At 45.3% G+C, this 21,879-nt stretch overlaps 1 protein-coding gene across 1 annotated transcript in view; it reads right to left on the minus strand.

The window, feature by feature from the left end:
* The window catches only part of CFAP61 (cilia and flagella associated protein 61), a 367,994-nt gene that overhangs the window by 147,198 nt on the left and 198,917 nt on the right, over positions 1 to 21,879 (minus strand). The window contains exon 18 of the mRNA XM_053574251.1: positions 13,287 to 13,414. Coding sequence (XP_053430226.1) covers positions 13,287 to 13,414 — 128 coding nt within the window. The remainder of the gene's footprint in view (positions 1 to 13,286; positions 13,415 to 21,879) is intronic.

A 21,879-nucleotide genomic window follows, 5' to 3' on the forward strand; every position in this document is an offset into this window, starting at 1 on the left:
CACGTTTCTCTCTAACTAGACTGAACACAGCTGTGCTGGGGCCAGCCTGCGGCCTGCTTCTCTGCTCCCCACTTGTGCTTTCCATTCTCAGGGTCATCTCGGGCCCAACGTGGCTCCTGAGCTCCAGCCAGGACAGCCACACGATGGCCACAAGGAAGGACGAATGGGCAGGGAGGGCTGCCTAGTGAGGGACTGTCCTAAAAAGTTCCATGGACATTTTTGTTTACATTGCCGGAACTCAGTGACATGGCCAGAAGAGCAGTGAGAGAGGCTGCAAAATGTAGTTTTTAAAAACAATACAAAACACAGTGGTTTAAACAATAACACCACCACAGTGGCTTTTCAAAGACCTGCATTGCCGAGGGCTCTGTCACCAAGGACACAGTGCAAGATGCATAATTTGAGCCACGTTCACGTCTCTACTGTAGTTGATTCATGAAGGGTGATGAGGCTTGTGAGAAGATGCTATTCATCAGGCTGCTGGCGAAAAATAGCAGGCAGAGGCCACGAGGCCTGCCCAAATGCAGGCAGACTCCACGGGGCCTGTCCAAATGCCGGCAGACTCCACAAGACCTGCCCAAATGCAGGCAGACTCCACGGGGCCTGCCCAAATGCAGCAGACTACACGGGGCCTGCCCAAATGCAGGCAGTGGTGTGTCAGACTCCACGAGGCCTGCCCAAATGCAGGCAGACTCCACGGGGCCTGCCCAAATGCAGGCAGACTCCACAGGGCCTGCCCAAATGCAGGCAGTGGTGTGTCAGATTCCACGAGGCCTGCCCAAATGCAGGCAAACTCCACGGGGCCTGCCCAAATGCAGGCAGACTCCACGGGGCCTGCCCAAATGCAGGCAGACTCCACGAGGCCTGCCCAAATGCAGGCAGACTCCACAGGGCCTGCCCAAATGCAGGCAGTGGTGTGGCAGACTCCATGAGGCCTGCCCAAATGCAGGCAGACTACACGGGGCCTGCCCACATGCAGGCAGACTCCACGAGACCTGCTGTGAGAAGATGCTATTCATCAGGCTGCTGGCGAAAAACAGCAGGCAGACTCCACGAGGCCTGCCCAAATGCAGGCAGACTCCACAGGGCCTGCCCAAATGCAGGCGGAGGTATGTTAGAGTCACAGGAGTTGAAAAGCATTGGGGGTATCCAGGGGCTTCCAACAGTGGGATGCCATTGCAGATCCTAAGCCTAAAGCAGCAGAGGACGGAGGAGGTGTGAGACCCCAGTAGCTGCAGCCAGAGAACGTGGGTCTGAGACAATGTCCCCGAGGTTCTCCTTCCTGCCTGCTCTCTACCCAGTGATCTGACCTCCCCGTGACTTTATCTGACATATTTACTCCACAGAACTACATTGTACATTGTGCTGCAGTGTTTTTTGGAGCTATAATCTAATTTCCAAGTGCCTAGCCATCCCCAGTTTGGTGTGAGACTGAACAAAGCTCTTGGAAGCCCCCCCTCACTCCTTCATCTTCATCACAGCCTCAGCCAAGCTGAGGGTGGGGAAGCCCGTCTCAGACCTCTTCCCACTTCCCAAACCGGTCACCAGGTGGGAATAAAATGAAGTCGTATCTGTATAGTACATTTTCAGAAAATGTTAAATATTTTTATTACCAAACTATTAAGACCAGGTTCACTAGCAGGGAATATAGTGTCCTTGTAGTTGGGGCCTAAGCTAACTCCCAAACCTTCTCTGTTACGTCAACCTTCTTGTCATTCAGCAAAGTCTCTCTGCCCTTTTCTGCCTCTATTTAAAAAAACACTGGCATTTCATTTTTTCCTCCAAACTCAGTTTTACTGTATCGTTCCCTTTGTAATCTGATTTTAGCAATACCCCAAATAGTTAATCCTTAAATCGAAGCGTATTGGTCCAAAATCATGAAGTTTAGAATGTACAATTCTAATAGGTTGATTTTTAATTTGGTCACCTGTGAATATTCAAAAAGCTCCTGCAAATTGAACAGTGGGTCACGGGGTGCAGGCTGGGTTTGGACGTGGGTTAGGTCAAATAGCAGGAATAGCCAAGTTGGAGATCGTGGCGTTGACTTAATGTATATAAACAATATCTAATATCATCCTGAGCCCCAGCTCCAGAATCAAAGGTCACCATATCGTGGAAAAAAAAAAAAAAAAAAGTTCAAGTTTAGTGCTCAAGCCAATGAAACATTAAACAAGTACACCTGCACTTTCGCAGCAAATAATTCCAGTGGGGATTTCGCGTTGCTGTGATACAAAGGGAGGAACAGCTCAAAGATACTTGTAAAGCAGGGAGGGATTAGGGTATCCAGGGAAATAAGTAAAAGGTATTGTGTTTCATTCCATGCTTCAGGAGGACAGCTACAAAATTAGGTCTAAACATCCTTATCCTTCCAATAAAGAGAGTCACATTGCCAATTTATCGTGAACACGATAAAAGAAACATAAAACTTTTCATGTTGCTTACCCTTCTGGGCGGTAGAAACCTGTTACCCTGATGACAATCCCTCATTAATGTTTAGATGATTTTTTTTTTTTTTTGGAGAGAATATAGTAAATGCAACCAAAACAAATGATTTAATTAACTACTTTTTAAAATGCTTTTGTTTGGAGATATACATACTGTACAGAAAAAATAATCACCCCGCATCAATTTAAATGCTTCATTTTCATTTACTAAAACCTCTGATTTCTGAAGGGTTCAAAACTGACAAAAATATTTGCCAAATGGTAATAAATCCTAATTCAAATAGATATTTAACCTAACTACGTATTTTCCTAGTCAAAGAATAACTCAGATTTAATTGTTTTAATAATAACACACAATGTTTTAAGATGCTATAAAGACGGGGCTTAAAAATTGGGAGTTATATGAATGCCTAATATTAGAAAAAATTAGGGCAAAACAAATTAGAATATTTGTTATAAGTGTGAAGCAGATTAAGAAAATCTGCTGATTTTTCTCTGAAAAATTAACTTTTTTCACCAGTATTTTTTCCTATTTAGGTCAGAAGAGGCTTTTTGATAATGTCCTGGGCTATTTAATTTCTTTTTTTTTTACTTCTGAAAACCTTTTCATTCTGGAAAATTTCACACATACACAGTAGGTGGGAGCAGCTTATCGACCAACATTCTGTTGCTTTTTAAATTTCCAACATTTTTTCTTATTGTTGGAGTATTTTTTTTTTTTTTGAGACAGAGTCTCACTCATTAACCCTCAGTAGAGTGCTGTGGCATCACAGCTCACAGCAACCTCCAACTCCTGGGCTTAAGTGATTCTCTTGCCTCAGCCTCCCAAGTAGCTGGGACTACAGGCTCCCGTCACAACACCCAGCCATTTTTTGGTTGTAGTTGTCATTGCTGTTTGGCAGGCCTGGACTGGATTTGAACCCGCCAGCTCTGGTGTATGTGGCCCTTGCCTTAGCTGCTTGAGCTACAGGCGCCGAGCCATGTTGTTGGAGTATTTTAAAGTAAACCCACACCTTGCATTATTTCACCACAAATTCTCTAACATGTAAGAATCTAAAAAGTAAAATAAAATGCAGACTAGGGGAGGATTCAGGAAACTGTCATGCATCTAAAGAGATTTCAGAGATGCGTTAACCACACACATTATACACATCGGTATCCAAGCAAACTGACTGTAAAAGACAATTTTAAGACCACTGGGTAAAACTGAACATGGCCTAGTATCAGATGGTATTAAACGAGTATTGGGTTCTGTTTGTGTTAATGGTACTTTCTGGTGCCATTAAAAATGAAACAGCAGGGTGGCCCCTGTGGCTCAAGGAGTGGGGCGCCGGTCCCATATGCCGGAGGTGGCAGGTTCAGACGGAGGTGGCAGGTTCAAGCCTAGCCCCAGCCAAAAACCACACACACACACACACAAAAAAATGAAACAGCAGAAGCCTTCACGCCCACAAAGCTGTCCGTAATGGCACAGGCTGACCTCCAGGGGGAGACAGAGAGATCCAAAGAGGAGGAGGAGGATGGAGGATTCTGAGGCTGGAAGGGAGTAGAGTTCATGGAGTAAGGCAAAGGTCAAAGTTCTCCCCCCACCCTGCCTTTCTCTTCTCTGGGGATCCATCTTGCCTGGCTCCACCTTGGGTGGTGGGTCACAGCTGCCCTCGTCTCGGCCGCCCCCGAAGGCCCCAGGATGAGACCTGGGGAAAGAATTGGACAATTCTCTTCCCCCTACCCTGATCCCTCCCTGACATGAAGGCGCAGGTGTCTGTCTGGAGTGCCCTGGGTGCTCCGTGGAGGCCTATGGGGGGTGGGGGGACACGGTGACTACGCTAAGAGGTGGGGCGGGGGGGGGGTTTGCTCACGTATCCCCACACAAAAGAAACACACGCAGCCTTACTGAAAAAATAAAAATGTGTGCCATGCTTGAGACGTCAATTGAAAAAAATAAGAATAAAATTTGGAAGTTCTGGCAAAATAGACTAAAATAAAATAAAAATCGCCTTTAAAATTTAGGGGAGGGGATTAATGATGTCTTTATATATAAACAATTTAAAAATTATACATTTATACTTTGTGCATATGTTTATATACACTAAAAATATACATAACGTAAATACCAAGATGGAAGTTTACAAAAGACACATCAGAAAGGCCTTGCATACAAGAGATGGCAAAATATAAGACAGGAATCAATCAGTTCCTTACGACTGGAATGGTGAAGCATTCTGGGAATTCAACATCAAGCGAGGTCACGTCTCACTCGAGGATGAAGGGGAGGACGAAGGCGGGTCTTATGCTTTGGCAAGCGCTGGCTATTAGGAAGGCTTTATTAACGCCACAGGGGAGGGTTTCCTTCCTTCTTGACAGTGATAGTTTAGGCATGAAGCTTTGCAAAATTCTTTCTGCTGGGTCCAGTTTAGAAAGTTAACGCCGTGAACATGGGGGCACGACTTCAGCTATACACCATTAATGATAATTCAGTAATGAGGCCTAGTATGCCCCAAAGTAATGATGCGACTTATAAGTTACCTAATTTGTTGAGAATTAGAAAATGTGGTTTGAAAAACAAGCCCATAAAAACAATTGGTTGCAATGAGCAGTTATAGGGGGAAATAGGTTTCCTTACAGATAAGACCACTAATTTTAAGGAAATGTTACATAAATGGTCCCTAAACCCAGTTGCACATTAGAATCACCTGGGGAGTCTTCGCAACACTGTACCTGCTCATAGAACTCCCCCATCCCCCACCCCGCAGCCCTTCTTACTTGTAACTTCAGGAATAGGAGCCCAGGAAACTACTTTTATAATGCTCCCCATCCCTCCCAAGTGGCTATGATGTAGCATCTGGAACACTGACAATCCATTGCTTATAGGAACAGTTATTCAGCATTAACCTTAACATCTAGAAGGTGATTCACAACATTTTTCTCCACCACAAGTTCTTAAAACAAAAGGGGAAATTAAAAATGGTGTTTTCAAATCTAAATGCCTCACTGCGCTGGCAGTGTTGGACTGGCCTCTGAAAGGCATTACCTTCAGGGAACAAGAGACAAACGCTCTTAGAGACATGTAGAGATAACCACAGCCTCCAGAAGCCATCTGCTCAGTGACGGCTCGCCTGGCCTGGGTCTCACATAGCGACTCCCAGCACCCCACTCCCCAGAGAGGATGACCACCTGTCATCTCTGCTGAAGGGCCCCTCTGCCTGGGTTTCAGCCAGGCTCCTTCTGGGCTTCCCCTCCCAATTTCTAGCCAACATCCAGTGCTGTTGGGGTGGTGGGGTTTGATACCTCTTTTTCCCCTCAATGCACTTGTACCTGGTTCTCTTTGTACTAGGATAAAAGAGCTCAGTGGGTGGGTGTTATAGCCTTAATCATTCCTCTACACAGAGGAAAGAATATGATGGACTCAGAGCTGAGGAAGGGGGACAGGTTGCACAGCTGGAGCATGTGCAGCGTCCTTTGTTCTTTGGGGAACAATTCTGCACGTGAAAAAGGTGGGGAGGGCAGGATGGAGCTGGCAGGGCAAAGACAGCATCAGCCGAGGGGCCCCGAGGAGCAGGCGCATCCACAGGCCTTGTCAGCACACAGATTACTGGTGAGTTACTAGAGTTTCATAGGCAGCAGGTCTGGGGCAGCACCTGAGAATTCGTATTTAAAATGTGAACTGGTATTTAAAACACGAATAAAAGCTCCAAAATCATGTCCACACTGGTGGTTCAAGGATGATACTAGTCTAGGAATAGAAAACTAGGAGGTTTCCAGGAAGGAGTTTGGGGTGCTCAAGAAAGAGGGTCGAGTTGGCGTGTCTGTGAAGGAAGCACATGAGCACATTGAATGCTTGAGAGACAGGAGTGAAGGGTGAACGTTTTGTCTCCCCTCACTTTTTAAAATGTAGAGCTCTTGGCTGTGGTACAGTCACAGCTTCCTAAGATTTACTTGATCAACTTGGGTTACTGGCAGAACAAAGGTCCCCAGGCACATCAAGGTTAAGGATTTCAAAGCATCCAAATACCAGGAAAAGGCCTAAGAAAGCTCCACTGGTAGCTCATGACGCAGCAGCGGTCAGCCCTGTGAAAAGATCCGCGGTGGTCCATGTCCATAGGGAGCTGGACATCCCTCAGTTTGGGTTCACAGGTAACAGAGAAGTAGCAACAATAATTTTCTTTAAAGACAAGCCGTTTTGCAAAACGGAAACACCCCAGGATGTTGGGATGATGGGTCTTCTGAAGTCAAAGCAAAGGCGCTGTCCCCCTTAGCCAGACTCCAGGGGACTGTCTCACAAGGGGTCAGATGCAGCTGCTGGCTGGAAACACTTCTGGAAGAGGGTGTCTTCCTCACTGAGGACATCCCGTCTCCCTAGTCACTCCCCTCCTTTGGAGTCAGTGCTGGCTTCCACCAGGCCCTGGAGATGCACTTCCAGCGCCGAGCATTGAACGCTGTGCATTCTGACTTGACCCCCCGGCTGCTATCTGAGGAGGGATTCTCACACAGCACAGGTGAGGAGATGGGGGTTTGTGGACACTGGATAATTCTAGTTTCCACCAGCCTGACCACTGATGCGTCCACTCCACTGTAACTCAGGGTTTTCAGGAAGGAGTGACCTTCAGACTTCCCTGGAGGGTCATGAAAGCACAAATGTCCAGGCCTCACTGCCCAGATTTCTGTTCTCCTTAGAGGGCCCCCAGGCACTGCTGAAGGTGCTGTTCCACACGCCACATGGGGGAAACTATTGATTTAACCTTGTCTCCACCCCAAAGGAGAAATAAAACATCTGCTAAGACAAGGGCTCAAATGCCAAATTTTTTTTTTTTTTTTTTTGAGACAGAGCCTCAAGTTGTCACCCTCGGTAGAGTGCTGTGGCATCATAGCTCACAGCAACCTCCAACTCCTGGGCTTAAGTGATTCTCTTGCCTTAGTCTACCCAAGTAGCTGGGACTACAGGCGGCCACCACAATGCCTGGCTATGTTTGGTTGTAGTTGTCATTGTTGTTTGGCAGGCCCAGGCTGGATTCAAACCCTCCAGCTCTGGTATATGTGGCTGGCACCTTAGCTGCTTGAGCTACAGGCACCGAGCCCCAAATGTCAACTTTTCCCAGCAAAGATTCCTGGTGGAGGAGTACACTTGGGAATCTCTTTAGAGCTGGCAGAACACCATGAAATCCTCTCAGCAAGCCTTCTCATCGAACCTGGCCTTTTCTCTGCCTTTGTGCTCACAGCTTCCATAAAGGCAACGATAAGAACATTAACAAGACAAGAACAAGCTAAGGAAACTGAGGCACAGGAAGGGCTCCGGCAGGTGCTGCTGGGGCCCACCCACCTCATCCTGGCCCACCTGGTCACCTGCAGCTGACCCTCCTATCCAGTGATTCCTTGCCTCACTGAGCCTAAGGCCATTCTTGGGCCAAGGAGCTAGAGCAGGCATCCTCAAACTTTTAAAACAGGGGGCCAATTCACTGTCCCTCGGACCATTGGGGGGCTGGACTATAGTTAAAAAAAACAAAACAAAAAACTATGAACAAATTCCTGTGCATGCTGCACATATCTTATTTTGAAGTAAAAAAACAAAACGGGAACAAATACAATCACACTGTCTCATGTGGCCCGCAGGCCTCAGTTTGAGGACCCCTGAGCTAGCGGGATGGGCTGGAAGAACATCCCACAGTGGCCACACAATAAGCAAGGCAGGGACTAGTAGGGAAATACCCCAGCTTCCCCTCAGAGGGGCCCATCTCAGCTGCTTCCCTCAGAGGGCCCCAGCAGGAATGGAAAGCCTCGGGTGCCCCCAGGGGTTTGTCTCTTGGGTTCAGGGGCCTGCCTCCCTCCCCCATCGCATTGTCCTGCTCTCTCAGGCAGTCCCTTAGGGTCACTCCCAAATAAACCACTTGCAGCCCAATGTTTCACTTTCAGCCTGATTTGAAGGAACACAAACCCAAATTACCCAAGTGGATGATGGAGACTGAGTAGACGAGTAGACCACTGGGCTCCCGTATGTGGTTTGCACTTTGCATGACCACGAAAATGCGTTTCTTACTTAACACCTTCACCCCTGAGAACCACAAAGCAGCCACAAAAAACGAAAATCAGCTGCTCTGTCTCCACCAAAAAAGGCCCCACTGTTGCTCAAAGTGGATTGCTTTTCTTTTGTTCTGGGAATTATTCTGTGTATTAGGACAGAAGAGAAGTTATACTGAAGTGAGCAGGAGCGGGTAATTTCTGTAAATGAAGGTACTTTTATTTAACATTAATTACATTTAAATATTGGAATCAAATTAGGAAGCCCAGTTGTGATTAGTGACACCAGGGAGCATTCTGGGTCATTATTTTCTGATAGCAGAATGTCAAGTCCTCCCGCCTGGGGAGGCCGAGCCTCTGTGCCTGTCGCGCACTGTTCCCAGCCCTCTCTGCTCCAGCCAGCAGATAACCCCGCTGGGATTCCAGCGTAGCGCTACAGCCCTGGGGCTCTGCCCCAAGTTATTGCCTGCCCCCTGGCCTGTGGGACGGCAGCCCTGTGTACACGGGCCTCTCCACCACACTGCTGCTTTTGCACAGAGCAGTGGGGTGGGGGGCATGTCCATCGATTCATATGGCAGAGACCAACAGGATGGGACAGTCACAATCACAACCTGCTTGCTCACAGCGGTTTAGCTCTGAGATCAGTAAGGAAGTGCTGACTATTTAATTAGTCACCTAATTAGTGACAGGCCACACTGAAGGTTTCAGATGTCCTCAGACAAACGTAAAGATAAAAAGCCTAATTAAGCTGCAAGCGCTGGGCTGGCTGTTGCCAGAGCCCACAGCTGTGCCGGACGGATATTGTGCGGAACTGCATGGCCCGATAACAGGACTCACGGTCATTTGGCCACAGTTGTAGCTTTTAAAACATGCCCTGCTAGTTCCCAGCTAGTCTTAGTCACCTCAATACACTCAACCAGAGGGGTGATCAACGTCTAGGTAAAAAATCTGTGACTTCATCTTTTGGTGAGAGGATTTGGTTGTTTTTTGAGAAAACTCTTCTCAGTATGGAAGAAGACTCAGGGTCTCGGGCGTCCCAGGGCCCACGGGCACCTTCTGAGAGTCACCGTGTGTCCGTCTAGTCGCACACAGGGGCCTCAGGACATCACCCGGGCGGCTGTCAGTCACCACCATCCATTGATAACTGGGATCTTTTCTACACCATTAGAGGCTCTCCAAGAGATTCTTTATGCCGGAATTAAATCAGGAAGGACTTGAAAATAAATGATGGATTGAAAGGAACTGCCCCACAGTTAGGGGTAAAGGCGCACAAGCCGGGGCTGCTCAGTGGCTCATGCCCGAGAGACAGCGGAGAAGCTGCTCTGTACGGTGCTGGGGAAATCTGTCTGTGGGACGGCAGGTTCTGATTTCTGACCAGCCCTGAGGTTCTGATTTCTGACCAGCTTGCAGGAGATGCCAATGCATCCCAGGCAAAGGATGCAAAGGTGCGTGAAAACAGAAGTTCAGAGATTGGGCTCCTGGACTTTTTAGGTAGAGAATTTTTGTATTTCTTTTTAAAGATGATTTTGGAGTATTTTTGTAGAAAACCTGAAATATTCCAAGTATAGCACTGGGGCATTCAGCAGGGCTAGCCTTGGTGCACAACGTACCTGGTGAAACCTAGACTCTCCTTTCAATCATTGCCCTCCACTCCATGGGGCAGGCTGGCGTGTGCAGTGAGAACTGCCCCCAGGCCCTCCCTCTGCCCTGCTGTCCTGCCCTGCCCAGCTCCTGAGCTCTCCATGGAGGCCCATGCCCTGGCACGGCGGGGAGGGGAAAGCCACCACGACTCTCCCCTCTCCGCATCCCTTGGAGGGGCTGCACAGTGCTGTCAGAAGACAGATGCACCAGACGGGGGCAGGAACAATTATCTGAGCCTCAGCCCATCCTGAATGATGCTGGGCCCTGCCCTCCCCACCTCTAAGAGCAGCCCCACCACACTGGAAGAGCCTCAGTGCAGGGACCAGGAGGACGTGAGGCAAGGGAGGTGAAAGGCTGGAACACTGGGTGTGTCCCTAGGGAAAAGCCTGCCACACATGTCCCCAGCACTGGAGGGCCAGAGAAGCTCCTCGAGGAGGATGAGGCGGGACAAGCAAAGACAACAAGGCTGTCTGTGCAGACGCAACTGTAGATGGGAGCAGTTACAAAGGAAATCAGACCACCACCCTCAATGCTCCCTCCCTATGTCTCAGGGCAGAAGGCGGTGACTTCTGCAAATCACCTCCGCTTCGGGGAAGGAAGGACACGCCAAGGACGCCAAGGATGCAGGAGTTATGCAAGCACTGTTTTGGCATCCTTTGAAGAGGAGACCAAATGTACTTCATAACTTTTTTTTTTTTTTAATGAGACAGAGCCTCAAGCTGTTGCCCTGGGTAAAGTGCCATGGTGTCACAGCTCACAGCAACCTCCAACTCCGGGGCTCAAGCCATTCTCCTTTCTCTGCCTCCCAAGTAGCTGGGGCTACAGGCACCCGCCACAACGCCCGGATATTTTTTGGTTGCAGCCGTCATTGTTGTTTGGCAGCCCCAGGCTGGATTCGAACCCACCAGCTCAGGTGTATGTGGCTGGCGCCTTAGCCACTTGAGCCACAGGCGCTGAGCCACTTCATAACTTCTTGCAAGGAAATAATATAAGAACAAAGAGTTGTGTCTGCTGCATCACCAGATGACAGAATTGCCAGATTTTTTGGAAGAGCTCACTGTCCTGGACATTGGATGAGTTTTCCAGGAAGGAGAGTTCCTCTGCAGAGTCTGGTAATGCAGCTCAAGAGTACAAAGAGGGTGATTTTCCTAAATCTTGCTTCAAAAATGTGGATTTAATCCTTACTGGTGGGCGGTGTTTTGTGAAACTTTTATTTCTTCAATTTCATCCTGGCTCAAATCATTTATAGAAATTAAATTCAAGAGGGAGCTAAACTGGGAGAGTAAAATATGCAGGAGTTACTATGGTGATTGCTAATTTAAAATAATTAGAGAAAATAATGAGAAAACCATTTCCTCCCTTAAGGATTAGAGATCCGTAAACTGATACTAGTCTACGTTCAGTGCACTTAATCTGTGTAATGATGAAAGAGAATTATGAATACTACGAAATGCCTCAAAAAGGTCTGTTTGGGAAATTTAATCAACCCAATACTTAGATCAAAATTTATACTTGTCTTTATTAAATCTAAGTTGATTCCACAAAAGGAAAATTACATGTATATATGTATATATGTCAATGTAACCATTTAAACAAAACGTTATGACTAAGTACACGGCCGAATTGAGATTTGAGACCTATCTATGATAACTTCTTAATGACTATAATTTTGCAACTCTACCCTGATAATTCATCATTCAGAAATGCTTGCATAAGACTTGCTGCTCAGAAGGTCTAGATGCAGGGACCCACAAGAACGGGCAGCGCTGTCCAGTGCAGCGTGGCGTAGGGAAGGCCAGCAGTCCAGGAGCTGCTCACCGTTCCCTGCGGCCATGAGGTGCGCTACAAACTGACCACATCATCTAAGGCAAGGGAATTCTGCAGCTAACTTCAATAAAGATGTGTCATTTATTTCTGGTTAACTAACGGTATGTTCTGGAGAATCGAACAAATTGGCTAGAAAGTGAAAAAATCTTTTCTTTATCTGGTTAATGTGATGTCAAATGAGCAAAATAACCATTTGAAGTGAGCGCATCTCTCTGTTAACCAGGCATAAACACCTTTCAGGAGTCATTTCCTCCACCCCCTTTCTTATCTGCCCCCTCACAGAGCCCCACCTATTTTCTCTGAGCTCACTTTGCCAGCTTCTAGGATGGTCCGTGGGGGGCTGTGTCCTATTCACATCTTAGCACCTGCGGTTTTGAAAGATAGCTGAAGTGTCTCAGGTGACCCTGAGCAAAAGATTGGAAAAAAGTGGACTCTTTTAATTTAGGGCTCTGTGATCCCCGAAGTAAGGCTTTAAAAAACATTTTTGAGACTTTGTAAAAAAATCAAGGAAGACCTCGAAGCTGAGAGGGGGTGGGTCATGCTCCTCAGTCAGAGATGCCAGGCCAGGACCCGAGTTCTCAGGCCTTGGCCCTGGGCTCTTCCTGTTGAAGAGGTGCAGACACTGAACCAGCAGATGAAAAGATACACCCTGACACGAAGAATCCTTGAGAATCATCTATGGGGAAAATGGGCTCTGAAAGAAAGCCTGGTGGGTGCTCTGAGGACCATGAGAAAACAGCATCCAAAGTGACACACAGGCCTCCGTCTTCCCTGAAGGGTTTACCCTGCTCCCTGGTGCCCAAGGCGGGGGTCGAAAGAAAGGTCCTGGCTGCCTGATTACCTGGGGGACCTGTTAACACACGGATTCCTAGACCCTTCCCCAAGAGTTCCTGGTTGTGTATGTCGGTTCGGTGTCTGGGAATCTACATCTTTAACAAATGCACCAGGTGATTCTTAGGGTCTGGCCAGTAAGAGAAACATTCAGAAGAGGGTGCAGCAGACTTGTCGTGGACATGGCCAGAGAGGACAGATTTTAGGTATTTAAGGCCACGTGGTCTGTTTGCAGCTACTCCTCACATCTTCTACTGCAGTGCAATAAGGGCCACAGATAACAAATAAATAAATGTGTGGCTTTGTTCCAATGAAGCTGTATTTACAGAAGCAGGTGGAAACCCAGACTTGGCCTGGGGGTTATAGTTTGCTAGCCCCTGGTCTAGAAAATTCTACTGATGAATTCACAAAGGCACGGTGTGGGGGGGGGCAGCAAACAGACGCAGGTCTTTTCTCACAAGGGGATCTCTTCAGGTGTAGGAAGATAATTTTTACTGTTTAAAAATCAAGGCATAAAGTAAAACAACTCACCAAAATACCAGCGTCTCTAGGAAGGAAATTCCAACACTAGATGCACCGACCACAACAATCTTGGCATTGACTGTTATTTTAGGTTCCAGTGTTAGTTTTCTGTTTGTATGGTTTAAGGCATAGCTTATCTGAAAAAAAAAAAAATACAAAGAGAAAGAGGGAGTCAAAGAAAACATAGCTGAGTCCATACTCTCAGAGTAGCAATCACGTGGGATTATTTCACCAGGACATTACCAGCAAAACAAACCAAATAATGCCTGTGCACAGCCGCAGTAAAGCGCATGGGAAGATACTTTAAAAAAATTAATGTAAGAATGTGGGAATGGGCCTAATGCCTTGGCTGAGTCACATCAAAATGATTGGTTAAGATGATTTTGTCTTTATTGCTGACACATGTTCATACAGAACCAAGTCCCTTAATGATTAGAAATGACAAGGTAAATAAAACCACAAGAAGATGGCTAAGCTTCTCCCTGAGAATCTGTAGTTCCATAGAAGGTCCTAAGTCTTTCCTTCTGCTCAAGGTTTCCCTAAAACCTCGAGTGACAAATGACAGTAGAACCTCTATAGTTGACCACCTCCCTACAGTGACCATCTCCTTAAGTTGACCTACTTTTCATAGACTGGACACACACCCCTGTATGTATCAGCACAGCAGGCCTAGGTCCTTATGTTGATCACCTCCATATGTTGACTGGTTTGTTACAGTCCCTTGGGTGGTCAACTCACGGAGGTTCTACTACATATTAATTAGGGACTAGAAAGCAAATTTCATCTCACATCCAATTCTGCACCCCTTATCTTCCTTAACACAGTCCTTGGCTCTATAATATTTGTAGACTAATAAACATGTGTTAAATGACAAAAAAATGGGTTGAATGCTAAGATTGTTGAATCTTACAAGTGCTTCGGGGTCAGGGAGGACTCCTAGGAACAGAGGAAGTAACTGGTCATCACCTTAACGTGCATGTTTGCAAAAACCCTTGGGGTAGTTGCTGCTTTGATTCCCTGCTCTGCAGCGGCTGCAGTGTGGGCAGTAAATGTGCCAGGAAGATTTTACAATCTGAAAGAAGACCATGTGCCCAAATATCTTGGTGCTATTTTTAATTCATCAATTCAACACACATTTTATTTGATTCTTGTTATGTGTCTGAACAGTAACAAACAACATCACAGCTAACTTCTCTTCAGAAGCAATGGAGGCCAGGTGCCAGCGGAAGGACATTCTTAACACCCTGACTCACTCTGTTAAATGTATTACATCAGCAACAGCTCAGCCTCTGGATGAGAAGTCTCCACATTCTAGTAGGTGGAAATGACTTCTAATTCTCTTAAAATCCTGAGTTACTAGGAGTCAGAACGAAGTCCTATTTGGGTACCCACCCACATTCCGGTGCCTTCGGTGGCACAGGTGTGGCCATATGCTTTCCCATTTACAAGGTAACATTTAGGGTCTGGCTGGAGAATGCACCCCTCCTCTTTACCTCTAGATAATCTGGCAACACGAAGATTTTCTGGATGACGATATCTAGAAAAATGTCTTCAGGCAAATAGTATACTGATGGAAATCAGAAACTAAGGTTGCAGACTTTAGTGTCTCTCCTCCCTGATTAATGCTGCACCCTCTACTCCCACTTTTAATCCAGCACCACATGGATTTTGAAGGAGATGGGGTCCACTTGCATCTTCAATAGGGGACTCTGATTGAAATAAACTCCATCACATACCAGCCTCTGTGCTCATCATTGGCCCAGGATGGACATGTGACCTAAGTCAGCCTAATCAGAGCGAGGCCCAGAACTGTCGTATGATGGTTGACGAGGAGAAGCCTTCTTACTTTCTGGATGGTGTGGGGTATAAGAGAAGTCTGAAATGACGGTCACTAAGAGGGAACCATCCTGGGTTGAAGTCCCAGGAGAAGCCCAGAGAAATGGAACAGGAATTCCTTTCAAACCCTGCTGAGACCCAGAACACCTTAGGACTCTTCGGTTGTCTGAGCAAAACCCATCATTCAGCCACTGCCACAATAGTGCTGTGTCACAAGCCACTTCAAAACACACGAGCTTAAAACGATTGTCACTTACTCTTGCTTATGCACCTCTGTGTTAGCTGGAAGTAGTTTGACTTAGGCTGGACTCAGGTGGGTCTGGCTCCAGACAGTAGGGATCCAGACCCGCCTTGCATTTCTCTTTTTGATGAGAGATCGCAGAGATCGCTGGGGTGTACTCTTTTCATAGCAATGGCAGGAACACAAAAGGGTAAGTGAGAATAATCCACACTTCGTAAGCCTCACCAAAGCACGGCATGTGGCTGAGGCCAGTGTTCATGAGGTGAGGAAATACACTCACGTCTGGTGGGTCACACCCCCGCAGTGACACAGCAAGGGGCTCAGCCCAGCGAGGAGGACAGCTGAGGACGCAGCCCATCTCACTTCCTTGATCATTAGGCTAGTTTGGGTTCTTATATGCAATCGGAAACTTTCTAGATTGATAAACTTTCTATATGAAGATATGAATGCGCCATTTGCGTGAGAAAGTACATGTACTTCAAATAAATGTCAGTTCTGATGCGCTCTACGAGGACTTCAGTGAAGGGCTGTGTGGGAGACCCAGTGCATCCTGGCACATGGATGCTGCTGTGCTCTGCCTCGTTCCCGGGACACGCAGGCTGACCGTCATTTACCCAGCCGGCCTTGGAGCTTGGTACAGAGTGAGGGAGGGAGGATACATGTATGTTGGTGCGATGGCATCTGATCACAGGTCTCGCTAACAGATGTAAATGCAAGCATGTTGAGGGAGGTCAGAAGCCAAGATTCTTCCAGAAGGGGGTCTGTTCAAACATTCCCGTCTGATGTTGTAAGGGGAAGCTAACATTGAAACGTGGCAGTAATCAATCTCCCTGGTGAAGAATTACGCCTCATTTATGAGACAGCTCCTGTATCAGCGCTACAAAGGCGGCTGGGGAGCAGGACAGAATGGCTTTTGTTTCCCACACAATAGCTTTAACACCAACAGCTGCCAGGCCTCAGAAATCACCTTGCTAACTGCTAAACACACAAAGTGGCCTCCGGGTGTCAAGAGTTAGCGATCAGTACCCGTGAGGTGGTGTCTCGGGAGAGAGATCAGGCATCCCAGCGACACAGTAAACCCAATTTTGTGCCCGGGTTTTAATTAAAAACATAGCCATCGTCAGGTATGATGAAGTCTTCTGACCTGAAAATATCCCATTTTTCTTTTATTAGTACAGATAGTTTTTAAATGCCTTGAAAAAAAATTCTTTCCAGCCTGGAAACCTCTTTCAGCGACAACTGGGAATGAAGACTGCTTCTGAGGTTCTACAAAGGGGTGATTTTGCCCATAACCAGGAGCACAGGTCATTTTTAAATTAAAGCAGAATATTTCCTTCATGCTCCTTCAAACCATGGGTTTTCGTGGGGGAGAAAAACAGGTATGGAAGACCCTCCGAGTCAACATCTACCAAAAAATGTACCATGCACTGGAGAGCCTCTTCTGGGTCCCATTTCCTTAATAATAAAGTAAAAATAAAGCCCCAGCTGTTGACCAATATTTGGGAGGTGGGGATCCAATGTGCCTGGTAACGGTAAATTGTTTCAACGATCAAACAGAGGATGCTGTTACCTACATAGCATGCCAGGATTAATACGGATGGGAAATAAGGTTCTTACCCCCATATTCCTTCAAAAAAATTCTGTTTCTGTTTTTCTGATGACACAAGGTTAGCATTTTAGACAAAGGGATGATTTAAATGTAGCGACCCCATCAAGGAAAAATGACCATATATCACAGTGGATAAGCTGAACTTTTAAGGCTTAGAGATACGTTCCTTAGAGCTGTTCTTGACTCTCATAGGAGCACAGAATACACACCTTACATTCTACCCCTGTGATAGGAAAGGAAAGAATGATAACACCAGGTACCCCAGGCAGGACATTCTAGAGCTGAGCCGGGGGGTGGGGGGCGGAGGGGGGGTCCAGGGAGGATTCCATGGGAAACAAATAATAAAGGTCAGACGCAAGGAGAGAAATTGACATGATAAAGTAGGGAATAGAAATGAGCAAATGTTTAAGTTTTAATGACTTCCTGTGTAATTTCCTACGAGCTTCTGAAACAGAGACCACACGTGTGGGTGACTGAGCCAGTGAGGAGCTTTGGTCACTCCCACCCGTTTATGTGGTTCGTCCGCCACCCTCCAATTAGACTGTCCACAGGAGGTCCGGAGCTATGTCTTCATTTTCTGAAGCATTAAAAGGAATTTTTATCTGAACAATTTCTGCCATATATTTTGGGGCATCTGATGAATGGTGAAAGAATAGACAAGTTAACTTTGTGTTGCATGGACCCTTCTTAAAGGGAATTGGAGTAATTTCTACTATTCAAAATTATTTCAGTGGGTTCTTTTCCCGCTTAAATGACCAAATGAAAGATTTAGACATAAACTAGGTATATCCAGTTGAGTTGATGCCATTATTCACACACAATTATTCTAGAGAACTTAAATACATAGTTTGTGTTTTGTGCACATTTGTTACCTGCTCTGTGTGCATAAAACATTGGCCAAAATATAATTTTGGCTGATATACCTAGACCATGTTTCCACTTCTGATTTGGTTTCTCCTCCGTCCTTGGAATAGGTTAGAATGACTACAAAAGCATTATCGTAACTCAATTTCAACACAGTAGCTGCTAAAACTATAAACAGAATAAACTAGTAGGTGATCAAAATAAACACAAGTGATCCGACGTAATCAATGCAAGGTTCATACTAAAATGGAACATGACAATATCTATACTAAACTTTTTCTCATGACAGCATTTTTTTTTTTTTTTTGGAGGTTACGTTCAACCTCTCTAGACTCATTAGACTGGGCATCATTAGCCTGGTGGCAGGTTTAGGCTTGTTTCCTTCCTTCTGCCACTGGTTGAAATTCTGAGCTTCTTTTCCTTAAATATCAGTTTCCTCAGTTGCAAAATGGAAGTAAATTACAGAAACGTCTGCCTTCCTCAGCAGGCAAACACAGGAACTACTTTTTTGTTAATTGTCTACAAATACTTTGAGCTTTTCGGGCAAAGATTTTACAGAAGGTAGAATTGCACGTCCTCTCTCCCATCTGCAAAATGAAAGGCAAAGCTTTGAAAAAGACATTTGCAAGAGCAAGACCATGAGCTCAATTTTCAGCTCACACCCATGCGCACTTGTACATATGTGTGTGTATGTCTTTTCTTACAGAGAGCTTCCAAAGACTTCAAAGGGAACTCTGTCCCTGCAAGGGGATGGAGAGATTCAAACCCATTAGGAGCAAAATTTCTGAAGTCCTTAATAAGCCTACTTTTGCTTTGTAAATATAATTTTTTTCTTTACGCTTCTCCATTCTCCCCTTTCTCTTTGAGAAGCCCTCTGTTTTCCCAATCGGAGCAAAACAAAGGATGACAGATTGACAGTGCTACAAATATCAGGGTAGGTTTCAAAGTTCAGAGTTCACAGGTTGACCTCTTGGGGGCAAAGTATTGCAATATTATCAAATAAATAAAGGGTAGGAAAGTATAGACATTTACCACAGAACCAGTTAGTTGAAAATCTCTTCCGCAGATACAAAATGCAATTTTAGGGTAAGAAAATCTAAACCTTAAGTCCAAAATAAAACCTTTTGTCTTTACCACATAATCTCTGATACAGAAAACTGAAACATACAAAAAGTGACTTAAGGATCTGGTGGTAGGAAAGAGTGTTATTCAATCTAAGTTAATTAAAACAGAAGAAGATGGGAAATAGTATCTCAAAGAATTTAAAAAAAAATCAGTAAATGTAGTGTTCTTCAAGGCCAAAATAAAACTCTAGAGGGAAAAATAGCCAACTCTCTTTGGAGAAGTAGCAAATCAACTAAAAAGAAGAATTAGATCAATTAAAAAGTGAGGAACAAAGGAGTAGGGCGCAGGGCCCATATGCCGGAGGTGGCGGGTTCAAACCTGGCCCTGGCCATAAGCTGCCAGGAGTTTTTAAAAAAAAAAAAAAGTGAGGAACACAAAACTCATAGCAATATGGTCATTGTCAGTAATGAAAATAATCAAATGAAAAAAATCTTCTGTTGATTCAAGATGAAAAACAAACGTTAGAGAAAAAGACATACCCGCTTCTCAAGAAAAAAACTCACGTGAAAATGAAATAAAAGAAAACCAGCTAGAGATGATGCAGTGAAAGAGAAGGAGAGATCAGCAAAAACTGTACAAGAGATGCCTCTTTAAGTGATAGAAACAAGTAAAAATGAAAAACCTCAGTCTTGAAGCAACATGACAAGAATCTACACTGCTCGACTAAAGATGGGAAGAGAAACAGAACATTCAAACCTACCAGTCACCTGCAGAAGAGGATTCTCTGAAACAAAGAAAAAATGCAAACTCAGAAGCAAGTTTTTGCAAGAACAGCTCGTCAGAAATCAGCAAGGACTTGGAAATGTTACCACAAGTGGTAATGGAAATTAAAAGAGATAATGAGATTCTAAGAGAAGAATTAAAGAAACAGCCAAGAAAATATAAAATTTGAAAACAGCATCAGTAGACTTACTGAAGACAAAATAATTGTAGAAAACTAAAAAGTATAGAAAGTGAAAGGGATGCCTTAGAATTTGAGATGAGGAATCTTCCATGAGAATATTAGGTTCATGTGATAAAATTTGTACTCAGCATAATAATCTATCAAAAATAGCCAACACTGCAAGAAGAGAGAAATTCCATTTTGACAACTCTGATACTTAACGAAGACACTTCCAGTCCTTGGAGTAGACCACTAGCTCCTGATTTGAAAGGAACTCCTAGTGAACTGTATCAATCGTTTCCATCCAAGGTATGCAAATAAATTTCTAAAATCAATGTTAAAAAATGCAATTTTAAAAAGCCTTTCTACTTACATTATTAAAGGGGTTAAAAAGTTTGAGATGAACCTGTTACTTCCAACAGAGCATAGTCTGTTGAAACGGTGCTGTAGGTTTGAGACTTACTTTATGAGTTATTCTCTTAACTTTCCTCTTGGTTGGGGGAGCTGGGACTCCCAACCATCGTGGAGACCCAGCATTTCAGACAAAAGCAACCTGTTTTGCTGATGGTGTCTGCCGAGGGCAGTGATGACTCATGGACACGCTCTGGCTTTTCAGTACAGTTGAGAACAGACTCAAAACTGTGCAACATGGGGGCGAGAGCGGGCTGTGGTCCTGTGTGACCCACACACTGCCGTGTCCCACCATTGCACTAGACACGCTGCAGGCACTTACACGAGGTTTGTGAAGGTCAAAATTATTAGTAATGCTACCCACAAAGAATTGTTATTTAAGGAACAAGTACACCTTTAATTCCTTTATATACTTCACGTTACCCCCAAGAATGGGAGCTTAATAGATCCTTGTGGCATTCTCCCACATAGATTACTAGTTGAAGAAAGAGGGTTCCTCTATCCATTACGATTGGGCTTGGCTGCGTATAACAGAAAACCCTAAATACCTTAAACAAGATGGGAGATAACTGCTCACTATGCAAAAGAAATCTGGAAATTTCTTGTGGTCCAGGGAGTACCACAAGCTCATCAAAGACCCAGGCTCCTTCTACTTGCCCAACTCACCATCCTACCTCAAGGACGCTGAGGGATGGAGACGCAGACATCACATCCTCATTCTAGGCAGCAGGAAGGAGAAGCTTGCGAAAGGGGACTTGTCCTAGCTTGGTCACTACCGTTAAGCACCTTTCCAATAATTCCTATTGCAGCAACTTCTGCTTCTATCTCAGTGGCCAAAACTTAGCCACGTGTCACACCAGATACAAAAGAAGCTTGGAAACGTATTCTCTTAGATGGGCAGATTACTGCCTTGAATAAAATTCAGGTCCCGTTACCAAGGCTAAAGGGAAGAGTGTGAATTGCGGAGCACATTAGTGGCCTTAGAGTTCCTTAATTCAATGAGTAAATTTCTTTTTTTTTTTTGAGACAGAATTTCATTTTGTCACCCTGAGTAGAGTGCTGTGGTGTCACAGCTCACAGCAACCTCAAACTCTTGGGCTTAAGTGATTCTCTAGCCTCAGCCTCCCAAGTAGCTGGGACTACAGGTGCCCGCCACAACGCCTTAGAGATGAGGTCTTGCTCTTGCTTAGGCAGGTCTCGAACTTGTGAGCTCAGGTAATCCACCCACCTCAGCCTCCCAGAGTGCAAGGATTACAGGCATGAGCCACTGCACCCAGAAGTAAATTTCTTTAACTTGTATTTTTTAAATATTTCTCTTATCAACTCCATCTGTCCAAATCCCTCCTGTGCATATTCTCCATCTGGTCATTATCATTATTTGGCAAATATTTTTCTAAAAAGTTAAAATTATTGCCATCCTATGACACTTACTTGTGACTATTGTTAACCATCTGTATTTCAGCAATGGTTTTGGAATCTGAGTTGAGTGACTTCGGGATTTCATCTAGTTTATACATGTTTTCCCACATAGCATTCCTGAAATAAGCCTTACACTCAGTGGTATCTTAGCAGCTGCGCCAGCCAGGCAGCAGTCATGACACAGCTGTCCTCACCTGTGCTCAGGTGACTTGGT

The sequence above is a fragment of the Nycticebus coucang genome, chromosome 21 (genome assembly GCF_027406575.1).
Source record: "Nycticebus coucang isolate mNycCou1 chromosome 21, mNycCou1.pri, whole genome shotgun sequence".
NCBI lineage: Eukaryota > Metazoa > Chordata > Mammalia > Primates > Lorisidae > Nycticebus > Nycticebus coucang.